The sequence below is a fragment of the Protomyctophum bolini genome (genome assembly GCF_963924005.1).
Source record: "Protomyctophum bolini genome assembly, chromosome: 1".
NCBI lineage: Eukaryota > Metazoa > Chordata > Actinopteri > Myctophiformes > Myctophidae > Protomyctophum > Protomyctophum bolini.
Genome location: NC_137862.1, coordinates 30172704 through 30196122, shown reverse-complemented (window position 1 = coordinate 30196122; position 23419 = coordinate 30172704). Strand labels below are relative to the sequence as shown.

At 42.4% G+C, this 23419-nt stretch overlaps 1 protein-coding gene across 5 annotated transcripts in view; it reads left to right on the top strand.

Annotated features, from left to right (window-relative positions):
* The first annotated feature begins 2069 nt into the window (after nt 1-2069).
* Nucleotides 2070-23419, top strand: part of LOC308316137 (aggrecan core protein-like) — a 31320-nt gene continuing 9970 nt past the window's right edge. For 4 of the 5 annotated variants that reach the window (XM_080764550.1, XM_080764548.1, XM_080764549.1 and 1 more), the window contains exons 1-13: nt 2070-2221; nt 6289-6383; nt 6663-6754; nt 8656-8947; nt 10689-10863; nt 13417-13544; nt 14025-14318; nt 15315-15635; nt 18793-18967; nt 19379-19506; nt 21015-21308; nt 21408-21488; nt 21656-23335. In XM_080764550.1, coding sequence (XP_080620676.1) covers nt 6296-6383; nt 6663-6754; nt 8656-8947; nt 10689-10863; nt 13417-13544; nt 14025-14318; nt 15315-15635; nt 18793-18967; nt 19379-19506; nt 21015-21308; nt 21408-21488; nt 21656-23335 — 3748 coding nt within the window. In that variant the 5' untranslated portion in view covers nt 2070-2221; nt 6289-6295. The remainder of the gene's footprint in view (nt 2222-6288; nt 6384-6662; nt 6755-8655; nt 8948-10688; nt 10864-13416; nt 13545-14024; nt 14319-15314; nt 15636-18792; nt 18968-19378; nt 19507-21014; nt 21309-21407; nt 21489-21655; nt 23336-23419) is intronic. The other variant, XM_080764547.1, reaches the window with a different exon arrangement.

The following is a 23419-nucleotide window of genomic DNA, read 5'->3' as shown; positions in this document are numbered from 1 at the left end:
TACTCGAGTATTAACACTGCTATCATAGCCATGTCTGGTTATTATAAGCGACTTATGGCTTGACTTTCTGTATATATGTTTATATAAATATATAGTTGCGGGTTGCGTTTTTTGAGGGCGTGTTTCTAAACTGTAGTTGCTTATTATTGGGCCTCATTTCCAAATGTCGTTCAAACCTTTTTGGCTGGGGGATCCGCAGAAATGCTTTCGATCCATGTGTCTCGCGGTTCGATCGACCCCTGCCCCGGTGGTGATTGCATGTGTGCCCCTTTGTCGTAATAATTACAGAGTACACTCTCCGAGTTCAATTACCACTGTGGATTTTACTGTGCTTTTCTGGCCACTTTGCAGTGTGGAAATTGTTTGTGCATGCGGCCAAAACGTCGCCTCTGTGAACTTCAGTTCATGTAGTTCAATTACACCATTCACGTCGAAATCAAACACCTGGCTGCGGCTGCACCAACACGCCGAAACCACAAACCTGTAAATGTAACATTCTCTCCATTCCTGGAGCGTCCCAGAATCCATGCAGACGTCATGGTCTTGGGCGTATACAGAGTACATCACAGACTAAACCCCTGTGGACCACCAGGCTCTGTTGACATATGGAAAATCACATGAAACTTTTCTGAAAAAACATTGGCCAAAATTATGTCATGTATTGCTTCTTGCAAATGGAGAGTTTAATTAGGTATCGAATTTTATCTTATTAACAAAACAAATAAAACAGGGAAGACCTATTTAACCCATTTAGACCTGAGGACGATTCTACAAATGTCTTCTAAATCCTGACAGTTTTCTGAAAAACCTTAAATTTCTATATCGGTGGTTCTCAAGCTACTTCACATCAAGGACCCCCAAAAATATATAGTAATTGGCCATCGACCCCAATCTGAAAATATGTTGTTCCATGGACCCCCCAGAAGCAAAGATTTGAGCAAAAACGTCCTCCCTGAAAGCCACATTTTCAAGATTTTTCAAAAAGTAATAGTAATGCTTAACACCAATGGTCCAGAATGGGTTAAAGTCGACTTTAAATCGGTCTCAATCACTTCATTTCTAATGAAGTGAGTCTTTTCATTTAGACCATTTAGTGTGATTCCTGTGTTATTATTTCCTGTCCTGAGAGCCTGCAGTGTGTCTGCAAGCTGAAAGAGCAGCATTGTGAGACCTAAGGAGCAGAGGAAAGTCAAGTGGGCAATAAAGCTTGTAGCTTACCTTTTATCTGCATGGGGAAAATCTGAATTCTTGTGGATTCTGGCCATCATAAGGAATCATATAATATGGATGGTATAAAAATGACTGTGTGAAGTGAGGGGCACTCTTATCATCATAGTCATACATCATCACATTCCGTGCTCAGCCAATCAAATCATCACAAATGTGGTACACACAAAGCTGGGCAGCTGGGCTGTGTTTAACCAGAGTCAGACTCCATTCGCGTACGGTAATGAGATTTCTTTGATGTGGCCCAAAAAGGCCAAAAAGTGGATTGAGCAAATCGTAACAATTTACTCATCGGGAGATGTAAAGGTCAGAGGTCTTTTGAGGAATGAGCGTGAGCTTCAGTTCCTGAGGGAATCTCATGGCCCTCTACCATATTATTGCCGAATTTCATGAAGAACGATAGCTCAGAACTGCGAAAACTGCTAAAATGGCTAGAAGATTTTCACAGAAACAATAAGGGGTCTACTATGCCATTTGGGCTTGACCCCATATACTGTACATAGAATATACATTTTAAATGAGACATTAATCACACCAAACTGTCAAGATAAGCTATAGACAAGCTTGACGTCAAGGTCTGCAGTGACCTTTAAGTGTGACTTGTATATATACTTCTTTGTTATAGGTGCCAAAAAGAACAGATCTATCATGTACTATGGAGTAGCTATAAATTGATAGAGTTCTGACCAATTGGGAACATTACCTCATGACATGTAGACCGTTTTACTACATCTCTCTCTCGTCACTATGTCGCAACCTCCACCCTCCCTCCCTCTCTCTCTCCCTCTCTCCCTCTCTCTCTCTCTGGACATTTGACAGCTACACTATTTTGTTCCCCTCTTGAAAAAAGGACTCTCTCCCTTCTATACCTGTGCTTCTGACTGGGATTTAACCTCATCACACGCGGGACAACAGGCTCCGGCTGCATTGCCTTAAAACTAAATCATTCTATTGATGTATTTATTTTCCCGGGTGTGATATCTCTCTTCCACAGGTGGGTAATGTTTTTTATTATTGTTTGGTTCTGGGGGTTATGCACAGATGTTCTCTGAGAAACAAAATTCAAGAATAATAGACCTACTGGACAGTGCATATATATTTTCTTTGTATATGCCAGTTATTTTAATTTGATAAAGTTATGTCAGTCTTACTAGTGTCCAGGGTAGTTAGCACAATAAACTTGTTTTGTCTTCTTCTTCTAACTAAGATATGCTGTTTTCTATACTGAATATCTAGTATTTTTCTGAACACTATTTCTGCATTAAAAGATGTAGCAACACATGGGTGAACCTTGTCAGGTCTAGGAGACTTTTTCTACATTTCAGTAGTACAGTACAGTATTTACATTCTTCTGGTGTTGCTAATAAACAATAGATCTCGTTTTCAACATTGATATACTTTTTAAATGCCTTCGCTGCTTATCTGTAGACTGATAATTGCACATAGCATGCACATAGCTCATTTGTGGTCCTCATAGCCTACTATACTCCCTCCCTGCACATTCAATTTGAACTTAACTAAATGATTGTGCTTGAATGTGAGCAGTGTCGTTAACGGTGCCTCCCATGGAATACACTGTAGCGTTTACATAGGTTGTATATTATGACGTCAGAGCTCCTGAACAGATCTGGTCTTGTGGTCTAGTTTAAGGGTGTGTAGCCCTCCTCACCACACCAGTTGAATGGACACAGTGTGGAGTGTACCTCTTCCAGCACTCGCACTTAAGTGAACTGCTAATGATCTCAAAACACATTTTTAGCCCCAAATGCCACTCCCTTGAAACACTTATAGGAAGAAGGAACGTTTTCTTAACAGTGCTGCTTCACCGCATGACCCTTAGAATCTCCATGTCCTGGGTAAAACATTTGGCAGAAATAGCAGATTTACAAGCTCACAACGTGACGCAAACGCGACACGTTGTGAGCTTGTCGATCTGCTATTTCCACCGAATAGATTTGGTGTAGACGTGAAGGGGGAAAGGGAGTGGACCAATGATAGACCCCTGAGGGAAGCTGCATGGTTTGTATAGGGTTCAATTGGTGAAGAAACCAACACTTCCATTTGTGCTTCCATCATGCCATGCACTGTAATATACTGTAAGGGATAATACAGTATGTGGTCGTGGTCATTGTCGGGAGATAATTCACAGACAGGGAGTTTATCATAGGCTCATTATGTCAGATTGTCACCTCCCCCTTCACATTCAATAGATCCCGTGATATTTTGTGGCCAGATGTAATTTCCTGGGGTCTAGTAGGACTATATAGACAGTAAATAATAAAAAAGAAATTGCTGTAACATTTTGTGAAAATAATACATATTTAGCCCCATCTTCGAATGCCCCTGCCCCCCTGTCGAAAATGGCTAAAATGAAAGAAAACTGCAAATGAAAAAATATATAATAATAATAACATCACTCACCTTTTACTTTCTCTAGTGACAACCCAAAATATGAACCTTGGTTGAAAGAAAAACAAAGTTGTCCTTTAAGCTGAAGAAGACCGCATGCATATTTACTCGGGTCAGTTCAGGACAGCTACAGTAGGTTGCAGTAGCCTGTAGAATCTGTGAAAAGCGCCAGAAGTATTCTCTTCTCTCAGAGGTTATGCCAGGATAGCATCCAGCTTGGAAATATGTTCTTCCTGATCACACCTGTAATGTCATCATCATCACAATTTCTCTATGAACTGAAATGTTCCTGATCACATCCACAGGCAACCTCTCCTATTTCCTACAACAGTATACTGTGGCATAATAGCCACAGGATGCATTCATCACTTCTTCATTCACCTTGCTGAATGTATGTTACTTGCTTTTTAACAGTTATGGGTAATTATAAGAGTGCATGAGACCCCAGTGCATGGGGACTGCCCATAGATACGAAGTCAATGTCATTTCTTTACCAAGTTTTTCAATGGAACTAAACAATGTCTTATGGCGTTTTAGACATGTTGTACAGCAGTGTTTCTCCAATTGGGTATAGCCTACCAGTAGCCCTCTATGGATAGCCTACTTTGAAAATACTTTGTTTAAACATTCAACAATTAAGGTCTAATATTTCTACAATTGGTACAAATTGCTACAACATCTCTATATATACACAGTATATGTATTGTATATCCACTCATTTTGGGACACAAATAAGACATTGAAAGATAAAACCTGGTAATAAAAGTCTGGTAATGACCAGATGAATCCGTATCAGGAAGAATGTTTTGTGCTTGTGAAGGGGGTACTTTTAGTGGGAGTACACCACTAAAGAATGCTTGACAACCAACCACTGCTAGCGCTCTATAGTCTACAGTATGTCTAAAGCAGGGGGAGGCAACCACAGGCGCCAACATTGGCAGTGGCATCACTGACCCAATGGCTTAACCCATTTAGACCTGAGCTCGATTCTACAAAATGTCTTCTAAAATCATGACCGTTTTCTGAAAACCCTATGTTTCTATATCAAACTATTTCATGTCAAGGACCCCCATAATTATATGTAATTGGTCGCCGGCCCCCATCTGAACATGTTGTTCCAGGGAGCTTCAAGGGATATATAAAAAAATGTGCGCCACATGGTTTTTCAAAAAGATAGCACATCTACAAGCTCGTATAGCGCAGCACTCGGTGCTACGAGCTACGAGCTATTTTTCTTTAATTATTAGTATTTTGATGATGTGGTGTCATCATAATTAAATGTAATGTTGATATGGCACACTGCTGACTATCAAGAAATAAATAATTCAGACAGCTCCAAAGTTGCAGACCCCTGGTCTACAGTCTACAGTATGATGTTGTATATCTGCAGATTACATGTAGGTCAGGTTGTTCTTCACAAGCACGCACACATGCAAGTGCACATGCACGCAAGCAAGCACTCACGCACCAGTGTTGTTTTTGGCAGCAGTTTTAGTTATTTTTTGTCATAGTCTTTGGAATAAAACTTATTTTTTTTTAGTCATACACGTATTTTAGTCACCTGGAATGTTTTAGTGTTAGTCTAGTTTTAGTCGACTAAATGTCATAAGATTTTAAAATGTGTTTTGGCGGGCCTCGATGCCGTCATAATGGCTGATTTTACACTTGCTGAAAATAGCCGATCTACAAGCTCACAACGCGTCGCGCTGCAACGTGTTGTGAGCTTGTAGATCGGCTATTTTTTGCATGCAACCAAGTGTAAAATGACGTATACTGGATCTCTTGTCCACTAGTCCCTTCCTCACATTTTAGTCTAGTTTTTATTTGTTGACGAAATTGTCAACAATATTTAGTCTTAGTTTTAGTCATCATAGCTTAGTTTTGATTTAGTTTTTGTCAGTGAAAAAAGGTAGTCGACGAACATTTTTCATCATAGTTTTTGTCGACGAAATCAACACTGCCACGCACCCACAGAGGGTTTGAGGAAAAGTTATGCAGCTTCTACTTTTAGAGGAGTGGGAACTTGTTACTCAGACATAAATGGAATAATGGAAAAAATCCCTTTTGAAATAACTGGATGTCTTTGTTCCCTGTGAGAAAGTCTGTCACAGCTCATGGAATATGTATTTATTCATAGGCCTGCATGCACACAAAGTCATAACTGTCTACTGTGTTACTAGGTGAAGTGTCAAACAAAACAAATCCAAACACAAATGTCGGTTATGTGTATACATTACGTAATATGTTCTGTAGACACATTTACCTATGGAATTAATAGTTCATCTGACTCACTAAATTAACAGTAATTATACTGATGTTACACAGAAAATATACTCCGGTCTTGTGTTAATTTAAATCTGAGTTAGGTCAATGTTGAGGATTTTACAATGCACCCCAATGCAACGTTCAATTAGTAGAAGAGGAATCATTCATTTAATCATTCATTCATTCATTAATTCATTCATTCATTCATTCATTCATTCATTCATTCATTCATTCATTCATTCATTCATTCATTCATTCATTCACTCACTCACTCACTCACTCACTCACTCACTCACTCACTCACTCACTCACTCACTCATTCATTCATTCATTCACTCACTCATTCATTCACTCAATATATTATAATTATCTATGTTCTACTTTCAGGTAAAACATGAGCCAGAGCTTTGTATTGCTGTGTATGAGCCTGCGTGTCATCTCAGCCACATTTGATTATATGTACGAGGATCAAGCCTTTTTTGGTAAGTGTGGGTAAGTGTGTACATTGTTGTTGCCAGATGTAAGTGTGAGAAGCTTTTTAACCATTTAAAAAGAAAAGCACACACAGGCGTGTTAATGAGCCCAATTTAAATATATATATATTATAAAAATCTATAGTAATAGATTAATAGTATATTAATATACCACACAATATAACTGTTTTGCTGTGACACACACACACACACACACACACACACACACACACACACACACACACACACACACACACACACACGCACACATTTTATTTCTTTTTTCAGACCCTGAAGATGTGCTAAGTGTGAGCATTCCTCTGGACCAACCACAGCGCCCCCTACTGGGAGGTACCTTGGTGTTACCGTGCTATTTCCAGGTATGTCTTATTGGGAGATTAATCCGCAAACACATTGGTATCGTCCGATTCTAGGCTACTTGTTTTTAGATTAATCGGCATTGGTTCGATTAATCAATCAGACCGATTAATTAATCGGTCCGATTAATCGGTCTGTCTTTACAGATAAACAAGCCCAAAGTAACAGCTTGAACAGATCTACAAGCTCACAATCTTAAATATAAAAGGTATTTAAATTCAATCTGACTTGCCTAAACCTGCAGTGCAGATACCCTGTTACATGTATTTTTCAGATTTGACAAAGATTATTATAATTTTTCAATAAGAATGAGATCATATCGACATCGGTAATATCGGTTATCGGCCATAACAGCAATTAATTATATCGGATATCGATATCGGCCAAAATGTCTCATCGGCACATCCCTAGTATGTCTACAAATCAATATAATTATGATGGACGGGTTTTTCATAATATGACAGAGTTGTTAATCATGATGACTCGTATTCATCTACACAGCACAGACACACCTCACTTAGGTATAGAATACAGAAGGGACAGAGGTGCTGCTGTCCCTAATCCCTTAGGGTGGCTAATCAAATGATCGCATACACATACCAAATAAAATGACATAACATAAAATGACATTAATCACATTAATCCTGCTCCCCAACTCATTGTGATGCTTGACCACATGTTTACGCTATAGGACAGAAACATACCGTATATCACACGCGATCATGTCTCACATTATGCCAGTGTTGTTTGCACCTCCTAGACAGTGTTGTTTTTGGCAGCAAATTTAGATTTTAGTTTTAGTCATAGTCTCTTGAATAGTTTTAATTTAGTTTTAGTCACAATTTAGGCACCTGGAATGTCTTAGTGTTAGTCTAGTTTTAGACTTTTAGTCGACTAAATTTCATAAGATTTTAGTCGACTAAATCTACAGCAGATTTAGTCAACTAAAATGAATTTTGGCGGACCTTGATGCCGTTTTTACACTTGCTGAAAATAGCTGATCTAGAAGCTCACAACGCGTTGTCTTGCGACGCGTATTTAGTTTCCATTTCGTTTTCGTCAGTGAAAAAAGGTAGGCTAGTCGACAAACATTTTTCGTCTTAGTTTTAGTCTACGAAATCAACACTACTCCAAGACAATGGTGGGCTTGGCCATTATCCATTCCATACATGTGTCTCAAAGAATGGCGAATAATAACAACTGAATAACACAACAATAAACGACAATAAGTATCGTTATGTTATTATATTATTGTGCAACAGTATCCTTACTTAAGATTATGCCACAACATCTCATGATTATATTGCTTCAGATTATATTGTTTGTTTTTAAAGGTATATCTTCAGTGATTTCACTTAATTCAATATCACTTTTCTTTTCCCAAAAAACCCAAATCACTGAATGCTCCATTAAATCACTGAATGGTTTGGTCTTAAAATTAAAACCCACCTTTACACCTTGGCTTTTAACTACAGTCCAGTATATGGTCCACATTTTGTTTCACTCTTTCTGCTCATAATGGCTACTTTTATTCCAATACATTTCTTTGAAACTTTAGTTTGTTACTTTGTAGATTTGTATTATTATTACACAACATACATTAACCACTTCAGGCCTATATACACCTATACAATGCGACGCATTGTATATTTTCTAAATATCTTTTATCCATTTTGAACTTGTGGAATGGGACATTCTGCACAATGAGTACATTTAGTTTTGGTACTTTAAATAAAATAAGTACATTAATTTTGTAATGTACTTCTGTAATGTACTTTTTGAAGTAAATAAAATTATTGAATTCCAGACTTTCACTTTGCAGATATTGACACTTTTACCTATAAGTAAGAAATGTGAGCGCTTCCCCCCCCCCCCCCCCACCCCTGCCTATACATGTATACAGGACCACACCGTGCCCGACCCGGGAGCGCCCACCGTCGGCCCCCTCGCCCACCGCATCAAATGGAGCCACGTCACCAAGGACAGCGTCAGGACCGTCCTGGTGGCGCTGGGGGGACGCGTGCGAGTCGACGACCGCTACCTGGACAGGGTGCACATGGTGGGCTACCCCGCCACGCCCACGGACGCCAGCGTCAAGATGACGGAGCTACGCTCCAACGACACGGGACACTACCGCTGTGAGGTCCAGCACGGCATCGAGGACAACCACGACTCTGTCCACGTGCACGTTCAAGGTATATACCTATAGGCCTACAGTAGTGACGTGCACAGATAGACACTAGGGGGTGCTAGAGCACCACCTGCCCTTGCCCTCTGGTCAACCACGACTCTGTCCACGTTCAAGGTATACCGGTCTATACACTAGCAGTGTTGTTTTCGTCGACTAAAACTACGACGAAAAATGTTCGTCGACTACCTTTTTTCCACTGACGAAGACTAAATGGAAACTAAATAAAAAGTAAGCTATGATGACTAAAACCAAGACTAAATATATGGACAATTTCGTCAACAAATAAAAACTAGACTAAAATGTTAGGAAGGGACTAGTGGACAAGAGATCCTTCAGCCCCTGAATGGCCATGCATTCGAAATATATTTTATCTTGTCCGTACAAGATATTATCTTGCATCAAGGCCCGGCAAAATACATTTTAGTCCACTACATGAACTGCAGATTTAGTCGACTAAAATCTTACTATATTTAGTAACACTAAAACATGCCAGGTGACTAAAATGGGACTAAAACTAAATGAAAACTATTCAAAAGACTATGACTGTTGAATAGTTGTCATGGATGATCGGGGATTTTTTTCTAAAATATATTTTTTATCCCACGATTTTGTAACCAATTTTTCACCCCTGTGTCAATCATCTAATGTGACCCTGGGCTCTACACACCCTCCACCAACCTAATCCCCATATATGGGGGACAAGGGGAGAGCAACGGACTTGAACTCATGCTTCCTTCATGCCTGAGTGTCCAAGTTGCTCCTTTACACCTGACAGTTTTCCCGGTTGGATGTAGCGCGTGGAAGGAACACGTTATTCCAACCAGTTCCTTTCCCCTCCATCAGGCGCCCCGGCTGGCCAGGGTGAGGCAGTTTCAGGGGATTATTTTGATCAGTGCGAGTTTGACTTAATCTAATATAAGCTCCCAAACATCGTACTTTGCCCTATTTTGAGCAGATAAACGTCTAATGTCGGATTCGGATGTAGACTGTTTCTGTCTGTTTCTACCATGTGAGTAAAATAAATCACACCCGTGTGAAGTGAGATATATGACCAAAAACCTGTCATGAACATGGTCTCACTTCCTTCCTGGAAGTCACACCTCCCTCCATGCAGCCTCCCCCCTCTCCACAAGGAGGGGAAGTGCACTGAAGCATTATGGGCATTGTAGGAATTCAGCAATCCAGTCAAACACACAGACTTCCTTAATAAAATGAAAATTAATTTAAAAAAAGTAGCAGATCAACAAGCTCAAATGCGCCGCGCCGTGTTTTGAGCTTGTGCATAGATCTGCTACTTTTGTGCTGTTGTATGACGCTGTAGTATATTTATGCACAAGAAGGGCGTTACGATAAAAAAAAAGTTAGAATCTGCATGGAGATAAGATGTCTCTTCCCTGACGGCAATGATAACACACAATAAGGCTTAACCCATTTTGGATGGGAACCCCTTTTGGTGTTTTAAATATTACGTTATAAAAAAATAGCAGATCTACAAGCTCATAGCTCATATGAGCTTGTAGTTCTGCTATTTAAAAAATATATTTGCTTCTGAGGGAGTCCCTAGAACAACATATTTTCAGATGGGGGTCGGCGGCCAATTACATATAATGTTTGGTGTCCTTGACATGAAATATTGAGCACCACTGATATACTGTAGAAACGTAGGTATTTCAGAAAACTGTCAAGACTTTTTTTTTTTTTTTACGTCAGGCCTAAATGGGGCTATAATATATTAATATTTCCAGGCATTGTGTTCCACTATCGGGCCATCAGCTCCCGGTACAGTTTGACCTTTGAGAAGGCCAAGGCAGCATGCCTCCAGAACAGTGCCGTGGTTGCTACACCAGAGCAGCTGCAGGCTGCCTTTGAAGACGGATTCCACCAATGTGACGCCGGCTGGCTGGCAGATCAAACAGTAAGGTCAGTTTCCAGGGATAAGGAGGAGTGAAAATAGCCGATCTACAAGCTCTCTCACACACACACACACACACACACACACACTATCACACTATCACGTTGTGAGCTTGTATGTATAGATCATGCTATTTTCACTATTGTTTGGGTCCCGGGCAAAGGTCTAATTTCTCTTTTTGGGTCTGAAGCTAAAACACACTGGGAACCACTGTGATAGAGTATGTTCAAATCAAATCAAACTTTATTTATAAAGCACGTTTAAAACAACCAAGGTTGAGCAAAGTGCTGTAAAGATCAGTGGCAAAACAGAGATAAGCAAGAAAACACAAAATGCAAACAAGAAACACAATCAGAAATGTTGACATGATACAGGGAGGCAGCAACATATAATGAAAGTTTAAAACAAACATTCTCCCCCTCAAATAAAAGCTATTATAAAAAAAATGAAAGGACTCAAGAGGGATTAAAAGCCAGGGAGAATAAATGAGTCTTAAACACATTTATAGACGGGCAGGCTCTTCCAGTGCCTGCATGGGAGCTGCTGCCGCAAAAGAGCGCCCCCTCGTGCTCTTCTTAGTTATTCGGCTAATACAATATAACTAAGACGCACTGGAAACCACTGTGATAGAGTATGTTAATACAAGATTACTTGTACAATTGGGGTGGACATATATTTATTAGATGGTGTTCAGTAGATGGTGTCAAAGGTCATGTCTCATCTAGACACAGCTGACACGAATTTTGACCTGATGGTCAAGATAAAATTTCACATTTTCTAATCCGGGGTGGAAGAGGAAATACTAGAGCGTTAAGTGGTTAAAATACTCATGCAATACAATACACAATACACAATACAACACCTCATTAATAAGTCAAAAGTATCCTGTTTTCCTTATGCAATGAATGAAGTGAAATACTTTTTTTCTTTCCATTGCATCAGTCTGGCTTTGGGACTCTTTATCCCATGTGTCTATATTGCTATGGTTAGCAGATTGCACTTAGTGAAGAAAGATTGGCCAGGACACTCCTAAACTTTAATATTATTTATTGCAGCATGTGACGTCTGGGTCAAGGTTTCTTAAACCCTCAAATAACAAAAAAGAGCAACTATCATGTTCATTATTAGACACAGCTGGTATTAAATCTGCAATTCAGAACTTTTTTAGCGATAAATAACTAACACAACTTTGGCGGTTGTAGTTTGCCTATACTTCCTCCTCAGTCCTCACATGGTAGGGTAGAACCATAGATAAAACCATAAAAAAAAATAGATGCCTCATTGGCCGCTGCAGTTCGTTGGAGTGATGTGTGCTGAAGGAGGGGCGGAAGAATTTACACTGAGAGAGGAAGTACACCGGAAGTGTGGAAGGCACGTTACGTCCCGCTGCCACTTAAGTGATTACTGGCCAATCACAGCGCATCTTTTCCGGGACTTACAGATGCGCTCTGTGACGCACGCTCATGCTTCCGCGGGGCTTCGCAAAGGAATCTGGGGAAAGTTGTGCCCTCCCTTGAGCAACATACTGTACGCTCCAGAGCCCTCCCTTGAGCAACATACTGTACGCTCCAGAGCCGGAAAGGGCGTCTACGTTTATGTCTATGGATAGAACTATGACTGGTTGACAAGATTCAAGATTACTCTCTTTTTTCCCCCCTGAAAGAATCAGTAAAAACAGGATCACATTATGCAAGAATATGCAATTTATCCTCTGCCCAAATGAACCTTCTGTAATAGGGCAGCAGTAGACGTTTTGAGTGACACTTGGGGTGGGGGGGCTGATAGGTTACGACAGTTACGAATTGCAGCCTTACCGGAGAGTAATTGTGCCATGTCAGCCATTATCAATATTTGTAAACCACATAAATAATGTGAAAATGGACAATATAAATAAAAAGATAGCAGTTTCCATCTCCTGAGTCCTTGACTTTTTTATTCTGTTTAATTGTGCTATGGGGGGCGGCAGTGGCTCAGGGGTAGAGTGACCGGATGGCAACCGCAACTCTGCAAGGTTCCCAGTTCGACCCCAGGCTCCCCTAGAGTTAGTGTCAAAGTGTCCTTGAGCAAGACTCTGAACCCCTAATTGCTCCCGATGTGCAGGTTGGTGCCTTGCATGGTTTCCCCCGGCATTATTTTTCAGGATTGAAATTCAAAAATTGCAAAAAGCTCAAAACGTGGCGCTTTTTGTCACGTTTCAAACTTACAGATCTGCTATTGATACTTTGTGACTCTGTAGTATGATGATCACATCACGTAGGGCGTTAAAAACACAAAAAGTTAGAATATGGAGATAAGAGGTTTCTGCCTGACAACTATACATACTTCATTGACACCCGTACACCATTGTTCCCACTACAGTACACCAAATCGCTTTGCCGAAAATATCTAAAAGCATTACAGCATTGTGAGTAATATTAGCTCTGCTATGCTATATTCACATAATGTTTGCCTGTTGTTGTTTGCCCAGAGTGGGGACGCTTGGGTTGACGTGGTTCAGCCCAGGTGTTTACAATTACACTTGACACTTTTTACATCCCACATTTGTTACATCCGAATCAAAGGTATCCAATCCACGATCCACGTGAGAACTGCTTCGGCGACAAAGACGCTCTCCCCGGGGTCAGGACATACGGCGTGAGAGATGACAACGAGACTTACGACGTGTACTGTTTCGCTGAGAAGATGACGGGTAAATAAACACAACTCACTTATATTCAAATTCATAAAAGGGCCACTTCACCCCTTTTGCAACCAGAGCTTATATTAATGATGTTTAGGACAAAAGAAAAAAAGTCCTGTGGATTTTATGTGTGTAATATGTTTTTTTTTCTTTCTTTTTTTGACAATTTAGTCATGACGCCATGTTCATGACCAAAAACCTGTCATGAATATGTGGTCTCACTTCCTTCCTGGACTACAAAGTCACACCTCCATGCAGCCTCCCCCTCCCCCCACAAGGAGGGGTAGTTCACTAAAGCATTATGGGCATTGTAGAAATTCAGCAATCCAGTCAAACCACACAAACACACAGAATTATTCTGGCCATAGGGTGCAAATTTCAAATTGTGCTATACTGTTATCTACTACAAATATACTATTAACACATAGTGACTGCAGTTTCTTCCAGTGGTGAAATGTCCTCCCTTTTAACCTTCTCACAATTATGTAGGCAGGGTTTTCTACAGCGCGTCTGCCACCAAGTTCACCTACGCCGAGGCTGAGGAAGATTGCTCAGAGCAAGGAGCCCGGCTGGCCACTACGGGCCAGCTCTACCTGGCCTGGCAGGGTGGCATGGATGTCTGCAACGCAGGCTGGCTGGGGGACGGGAGCGTCCGCTACCCCATCAACGTCCGCCGGCCGCAGTGTGGAGGGGGCCTGCTGGGGGTACGCACCGTCTACCGCCACGCCAACCAGACGGGATACCCACTTCATGAGTCTCACTACGACGCCTTCTGCTACACAGGTATGGGTAATCTGGGCGGGAACCCCTTTTGGTGTTTTAAGGGCCTTGCAAACGGGGAGCGATAAAACGCGCCTATAGTTCATTTTCAATGAGACCTGCGTTTTTGCGCGGAGCAGTCGCGGTGCGACAACGCTTGCATATTTACGTGAGTGCGGTCCCGTGAATTTGTTGTGCACGTGCTCATTACGTGCACACGCCCGCAACTCACCAGACCTGGATTCGGTTTTGCTTTTTTTTTACGCTTGCGTTGTCGCGCCCCTCTTGAGTAGACCTGTTGATCCAGGCAACAACGTGTGCGTTCCTCGCTCCCCGTTTGCAAGGCCCTTTTAGCATTATGTTATTCTTTAGCTATTGAAAAATAGCAGATCTAGAAGCTCGTATAGCGTGGCACTGACTGCCGCACTACGAGCTTGTAGATCTGCTATTTTTGAAAAATCGTGAAAATGTGATGCAAATCTTTAAATATATTCGTTCAGAGCAAAGGTTTTTAACTCATATCTTTGCTTCTGGGGGGTCCCTGGAACAACATCTTTTCAGATGGGGTCGGCGGCCGATTACATAATAATTCTGGGGCTCCTTGACATGAAATAGTTTGAGAACCGCTGACATATAGAAACAATGGTTTTTCAGAAAACTGTCAGGATTTAGAACATTACATTTTGTAGAATGGTCCTCAGGTCTAAATGGGTTAAGCCCCATGCAGTTATACTTAGTTGCAGTGGTGGAAAGTAACTAAGTACATTTACTCAAGTATACTTAAAGATGGAATGAGTAATTTCCATTACAGAAAACTTGAAATGGGACATTCTGCATAAAGAGTACTTTTATTTTTGGTACTTTAAGTACATTTTGATGCCAATAGTTTTTAATTCTAGTGTTTTACGGAGTCGTATACTTAAGCAAAACATGTGAGTTTTTCCACCACTGCGTAGAAAGCATAACTTTCACTGTGCCCATCTTCCCTTCGTCTTGCCCCCCCGTCCCGTCCCCCCCTAGACCTGGCCGAGCCTCCTCCTGGTGAAGAAGACGGCTCAGGCTCAGGCTATTTCCCGGGTGTAATCAGCGTTTCCACCTCCACCCCAAAGACTCCGGGGGTCTTTTTCTGGAAGACGACGACAGAGAGCGAGGTGGCCGGCGAGCTGTTCACTCAGCGGCCCACTGCTGCCGTGAGCCCCACCACCACAGGGCTGCTGCCGCCTTCACCTCAACCTCCGCCGAGCGTCACAGAGAGGATCATAGGCCAGGTGATAGAGGGAGCCACTGCCAGACCGGACATAGGCAGAGGACGAAGCAAAATGTTTGTGATTTCTCCGACAGGTCAGTAGACCAGTGTTGATTTCTCCGACAGGTCAGTAGACCAGTGTTGATTTCTCCGACAGGTCAGTAGACCAGTGTTGATTTCTCCAACAGGTCAGTAGACCAGTGTTGATTTCTCCAACAGGTCAGTAGACCAGTGTTGATTTCTCCAACAGGTCAGTAGACCAGTGTTGATTTCTCTGACAGGTCAGTAGACCAGTGTTGATTTCTCCAACAGGTCAGTAGACCAGTGTTGATTTCTCTGACAGGTCAGTAGACCAGTGTTGATTTCTCCAACAGGTCAGTAGACCAGTGTTGATTTCTCCAACAGGTCAGTAGACCAGTGTTGATTTCTCCGACAGGTCAGTAGACCAGTGTTGATTTCTCCGACAGGTCAGTAGACCAGTGTTGATTTCTCCAACAGGTCAGTAGACCAGTGTTGATTTCTCCAACAGGTCAGTAGACCAGTGTTGATTTCTCCAACAGGTCAGTAGACCAGTGTTGATTTCTCTGACAGGTCAGTAGACCAGTGTTGATTTCTCTGACAGGTCAGTAGACCAGTGTTGATTTCTCCAACAGGTCAGTAGACCAGTGTTGATTTCTCTGACAGGTCAGTAGACCAGTGTTGATTTCTCCAACAGGTCAGTAGACCAGTGTTGATTTCTCCAACAGGTCAGTAGACCAGTGTTGATTTCTCCAACAGGTCAGTAGACCAGTGTTGATTTCTCCGACAGGTCAGTAGACCAGTGTTGATTTCTCCGACAGGTCAGTAGACCAGTGTTGATTTCTCCGACAGGTCAGTAGACCAGTGTTGATTTCTTCGACTAAAAACTGGGACGAAAAATGTTCGTCGACGATACCTTTTTCCACTGATGGAAACTAAATGAAAACTATGGTGCTACGGTGACTAAGGTGCTTTTTACACGAGGATGGTGTTCATAAAAAACGGCAAAATAAAGTATCGTTTGCTGCTGTCATTTAGACGAGAACCGTGTTCACAGGAGGTGAAAACGCAACGAAGTGAAACCACCTCCCAGAGTGGAAATCTTTTAGAACGCCGTTTCCTATGGTCTCCATATAAACAGGCAAAACGGTGGATACGCAAAAATTGTGACATCATGGCTTACGTCAGCTCTGGTCGGCTCACCCGTGTCCTACGTTTTTACATGGTGTCATAGGCATGCGTCAGTTGCTAGGGGAAACGAACAACAACAACCATGCTAGTGATGAGGACGCGACGTTTGTTTACTTTCTGTGTAGAAGAAGAACGGAAGTAGTTCTACGCATGCGTGACTTATGTCTATGGTTTATATATGCGCTGCGTCACACGGACCCCACAAGGACACGCGCCACCTAGCGACCTGGCATGTATATGCATGCACTTTGTAGCGTTTTCATTCAAGTGTGCGTTCTCATGTAAATGGTCCAAAAAAATGAGAACGCAACGGGACTTTGACGTGTTATATGGAGATGGTCGCCGTCTAAAAGAGGCCTAAAACTAAGACTAAATAATATTGACAATTTAGTCATAAAAACTAAACTAAAATGTTAGGAATGGTCTAGTGGACAAGACACTTGGTTGCATGCTGAAAATAGCAGATCTATTGTAGATCTGCTATTTCGGTCATTACGGTGGCATCAAGGCCCGCCAAAATACATTTCAGTCGACTATTAAATGTAGATTTAGTCAACTAAAATCTTATGATATTTAGTCGACTAAAACTAGACTAACACTAAGACATTCCAGGTGACTAAAATGTGACTAAAACTAAATGAAAACTATTCAAGAGACTAGGACTAAAACTGCTGTAGACACTATTGGACATTATTATGAATTATCGGGAACATTAACATATTCAATTTCTAGGCTGGCCGGAAGTGAGCACACACTTTTTAAAATTATTATTCCCACTTTTTTTGTGACACTAACATACTTCCTTTCCTTCCTCTCCTTAATTTGCAATAGAGTGGATCTATTAAAATCTTAATACTTTTGGAAATATTTTACTTTTAGAACTAGCTATACTGTAGGTCATTGGTCAAATACAGTAGACTTGCCTCATTGCACTCTATCTCTGTACTAATTTCTTGTCGTGTGGTACACATTGATGAATCATGATACTGTAGGTCAGTGTTTCATAGTTCATAACTTTGTAGGCTATAGGGTTACCTCACTGACATCGCCTGAAAGTCCTTGTCATTTATTGGTGTAATTTAACCCCACCCCTTTTCCCAATTTGTCAATGTTAATTTCACAAGTTTATAACCTTTGAACCACTTACTGTAACCAGGTCCATAACCAACCTAGCCATACAAACTTGAGGGTTCCCTCATTGGACTCAGTATCTAGTATACACGTGTCCTTCACCAATATTTCCCTATAGCATTTAATTACTTTTAAGACCCTTTTAAATGGTAAAAGGTGCATCTATGTAAAGCGCCTTATTTCATTCACCCATTCACACACATTCATACACCGATGGCGACGGAAACCATGAAAGGCACCTGTTTTTTTCAACTGACATTAATCAACATGTCAGTTTTCACCTCAATGTAAATGGGCCAGAGTTAGCCAGAGCTATATTTCATCTGTAGTCCCATCAGGAGCAATTCATCAGTTCAGTGTCTTGCTCAAGGACACTTCGACACTAACTCTGGGGGAGCCCGGGTTCAAACTGGCAACCTTGCGGTTACCATCCAGCCACCGCCGCCGTTTAATACCGTTTAATACCAAACTGTCCAATTTATCAAATGTTACATAAGAAAGAGGCAAACATTGTGAATAGTCAAACTATAGGATTCATTTGGGGGGTCGCAACCTGAAAAGTAACCACTAGTAACCACTAGTAACTACTTACACCCTAGTAACCATGCACTTACATAGTAACCACTTACACCCTAGTAACCTGCGCTGTGCTCGTCTCTCAGCCATTATACAATACACGATAACCTCACACCTCTTGTGGCCTATTGCTTTAGTCTATCTGGCATCTGGTTTAATTCTCTTGTCCTAGTCTCTTGTAATCTGTAACTTTCTTTCGAGTTCAACTCACACTTTTAAGGTTGAATTCCATTGAAATGCTCTATTTATTCAATCTACAGTATTTATGCTTCTATTCAACTGTATTGTCGTCGTCCCCACCCCACCTTATATATACAGTCTCTCATTTCCATATAGGTGTAGTGTTCCATTACGGCGCTGGCTCTGGTCGCTATGCGTTCACCTTCGTTGAAGCCCAGCTAGCATGCCACAGTATCGGGGCCGTCATGGCTTCCCCACAGCAGCTGCAGGCAGCCTACGAGGCTGGCCTCCACCAGTGTGATGCAGGCTGGATGCTGGACCAGACTGTCAGGTAAAACGGCGAAAAGAGACATTTAAATCTGTGGTTCTCCAACGTTTTTGTAGGGACTAGTACAGATGTAAAATTATAGTTTCTGGCTAACTCTGGCTAACCATGTACATGCATGGGTGTGAAAACTGACATGTTGATTAAAGAGCATACTCCCTGTCAAATAAATAAATAAATACAATATGAATTATGAATTTGGGTGCGGACCCCCACCATCTGAATATGTTTTCTGCCGGACACCCAGAAGAGAATATACGTCTATAATGTCTTACATTATTGATAATTTTCCAAACATAAAAACAAATCAAAAGTAGTTATTGTAGATCTGCTATTTTTGAATAATATAAAGTGGTTACTTTTGGCTGGGGAGTGGGGGGGACCCCCTAAATACGTCATTTATTTGTCCTTGCTCAGGTATCCTATTGTTAATCCTCGAGAGAAGTGTGCTGGAGACCTGGGAGATCGCCCTGGAGTCAGGTCCTATGGCTTGAGGCCAGCAGAGGAGCGCTATGACGTCTACTGCTATGTTGACGGCCTCAGAGGTGAGAACATTCAGCTCATCAATTAAAATGTCTGCAGTACTCATTAGGCATGTAACGATAATATATAGTATATCGATATAAACTGGGGACAGTTTAAATCAATTTAATAAAAAACATGTATCGCGATCCAAACAGCAGAGGGAAGAAAATGCTGCATTTGTGTCAGAGAAATAATAATAATACAAAAAAGATTTGTCTGGAAAATAAATTTGTGTTTAAAAAATTGTATCGTGAACCTAATATCGTGATTGGAATCGTATTGTGAGTTGAGTGAATCGTTACATGCCTAGTACTCATGCATTAAAGCAAAATAAAATCTCACTGAACATTTTGTCAGGAGTCCCAATCTGAGGTTTGTGAAACAGCTGCTTATAGATCACAACATGCGAGTGTGAGAACTATAATCCATGAGTACTTTCCCCCAAAGCGTATTACAACATGTATGTTACTCACACACACAATGATGGTGGAGGCAGCAGCCATGCAAGGTACTACGCACGCACACACACACAGGTATTAGCCAATTATGACCACTCAAATCCTTGAGCCATGTTTAGCCCACTTCAGGCCTGTCTACGTTGTGTTCTTTTTGTATAATTAAAGTTTTTGTATATTCAAATTATTTAATTATAAAATTAATTGAAAATCAAAGTAGATGGCGCTACTTGTTGACCTAATTCTACTGGATATGTATACCTGTTGACCTAATTCTACTGGATATGTATATACCTGTTGACCTAATTCTACTGGATATACCTGTTGACCTAATTCTACTGGATATGTATACCTGTTGACCTAATTCTACTGGATATACCTGTTGACCTAATTCTACTGGATATACCCGTTGACCTAATTCTACTGGATATACCTGTTGACCTAATTCTACTGGATATGTATACCTGTTGACCTAATTCTACTGGATATACCTGTTGACCTAATTCTACTGGATATGGATATACCTGTTGACCTAATTCTACTGGATATGTATATACCTGTTGACCTAATTCTACTGGATATACCTGTTGACCTAATTCTACTGGATATGTATACCTGTTGACCTAATTCTACTGGATATGTATATACCTGTTGACCTAATTCTACTAGATATGGATATACCTGTTGACCTAATTCTACTGGATATGTATATGCCTGTTGACCTAATTCTACTAGATATGGATATACCTGTTGACCTAATTCTACTGGATATGGATATGCCTCCCAAATGTGGAATGCCGTACCAACTGCATTCAAAACCGACATAAATTAGCTTGTCAGAATTTCCCGCCACTGGTTTTCTGTAAATGTACTTTTACTGCTCCTGATGATCTCTTCTATGGTATTGTATGTCTTTTTATGTCTTGATTAATTTAACACACAGGACCACAATGGAAACAAGCCCTCTGGGCTTTTTGTTATCCTTTTAGCATTATTGCATAACTGTACCTGTAACTTTTGTAATCAATCAATCAATCGACCATGCTGACAACTCTTCCATCTGATTCATATAGGTGACGTTTTCCACGTTAGCTCAAGTGAAGGCTTCACCTACGACGAGGCCCTTTCCCATTGTCAGGAGCAGAATGCCAGCCTGGCCTCTACGGGGGACCTCTACGCAGCCTGGAAAATGGGCTTTGACAAGTGCCGTGCCGGGTGGCTCTTGGATCGCTGCGTCCGTTATCCAATCAATAACCCCCGAGCGAAGTGTGGCGCAGGGAGGGCAGGAGTGTACACGGTGTATGCACATTCCAACCAGACTGGGCATCTGGACCCGCACGCCAGATATGATGCCTATTGTATCAAACGTAAGCATTGCATTGTTCTGAGTCACCACCCTGCTCATCATTACTGTATCATTTACAACTTCAAGTAGGTTCAAGTAGTAAGTGTATTTGTTCTTGCAGCAGATATTGAATACATTGGGTTGAACATCACAGAAATCCAGGAGGCTTTGGTTAATCTAACATCTGATCTGTTAAGGCCTGGTAAGCCATATCCTTCTAATGATTAAAGTTTCAACAAAAAGATCATGAGGTTCATATTCACATTCCACTGACTGGCTTACTTATCTTTGTTTTGTTTCATGTCTTTCTTTCCCTTTCACCTCTGTTTCAATGTTCTCCCATGTCCATCTCTTTGTATGTCTCTATAGTTCCACCCATAATTATTTCTCCCATAGCGGTGGAGACCTCAGGCTCCGGTTTGGGTTCAGCTGACTTCATTTCTGGGTCCGGGGCCTCTGCGGACAACTCTGGAGACCTGTCTGGATCTGGTGCCCAGTCTGGCTCTGGAAACCATCCTAGATCTGGAGGCTTGTCTGGGTCTGGGTTCCTACCAAGCTCCGGGGACCTGTCTGGGTCTGGGTCCCTACCAGGCTCCGGGGACCTGTCTGGGTCTTGGTCCCTACCAGGCTCCGGGGACCTGTCTGGGTCCCTGCCAGGCTCCGGGGACCTGTCTGGGTCCCTGCCAGGCTCCGGGGAACTGTCTGGGTCTGGAGAACTGTCTGGCAGTGGGAGTGCTGAGCTGGCCAGTGGCGCGACAGCCGTCAGTGGTGATGAACTGTCTGGATCAGGGTTCAGCGGAGAGGGCTCTGGGATCACTGTCATTTTCTCTGGAAGTCACAGCATCCTGTCTGGAGAGGGCTCTGGTTCAGGAAAACCCCAAGAAGCTGGAGAAGGAAGCACTGGAGTCTTCACCTTCCCCTCTGGAATGGGCTCTGTGATGTTCAGTGGTAGTGGGGACTTGTCGGGATCTGAAAGTGGATCTGGTTCCAGGTCTGAAGAGAGCGGCTCTTCCTCAGATGGCTCTGCAAGTGGATCTGGTTCCAGGTCTGAAGAGAGCGGCTCTTCCTCAGATGGCTCTGCAAGTGGATCTGGTTCCAGGTCTGAAGAGAGCGGCTCTTCCTCAGATGGCTCTAGCAGCTCAGATGAATCTGCAAGTGGATCTGGTTCCAGGTCTGAAGAGAGCGGCTCTTCCTCACATAGCTCTAGAGGCTCTGGGGAAAGTGACTATTCCTCAGGATCAGGAAGTTCCAGTGACCAGGCAGGAGAGTTAGGCAGTGCCGAAAGACAGATCCTCTTGATCGATGGCAAACTGGTGGAGGTAACGTCCTCACATAGCCACAAAGAGCAAGAGCAGGCGGGAGGCCTTCTGGAATTTAGTGGTTCTGGAGACATTTCTGCGTCAGGGATGATCGACCCAAGTGGCTCAGGCTCTGGGAGTGGCTCCGGTTTCTTCTCAGGTGTGACTTTTATTGGGCCAAGGCTCACTGACATCACAGAGACATCTCTAGGAGAGCAGGAGGCCTCTGGGTTTTTGCTCTACGGTTCCGGGCAGGGAAGCGGCGAGCCTCTGTCTGGATCCGGAAACACATTTTATCCCTCTGGGTCTGGAATCTCTGGATCCGAGTCCTCTACCAGCGGAGACGAGGATCGCGTTACATTCTTGAGCGGAGGCGTCATCATGACAGAAACACCCACAGCAACCACCGTCTCCATGGAGCTTGGCCAGGGCTCAGTGGAGTACAGCGGACTCAGCGGAGACGGAAGCACCTTTGTCTCGGGCAGTGGGGAAACCCAGAGCGGTGTCTCATCTGGTGCTCCCTCCGGAGATCTTCCCTTCACTGCCCTGTCCTCGTCATCCGGCAACATGGAGCTGACCGCAAGCACAACGTTGCACGACAAGGCTTTGGCTGAGATGACGTATACCACAAGCAGATCATACGGGACCTTGGGCCCTGCGCTAGCCCCGGCAGCACTGAATGCCGTTACCACGCCCCCGGCAATCTCTCTACAGACGCCAGGTACTGTCGAGGTGCCAGCTTCAGAGGAAGGTCAGTATTCCTACCCGTCCCATGTGACAATGTTGTATATTGTTGCTGTCGGGGAGAAACCTCTTATCTCCGTATAGCTTTTGT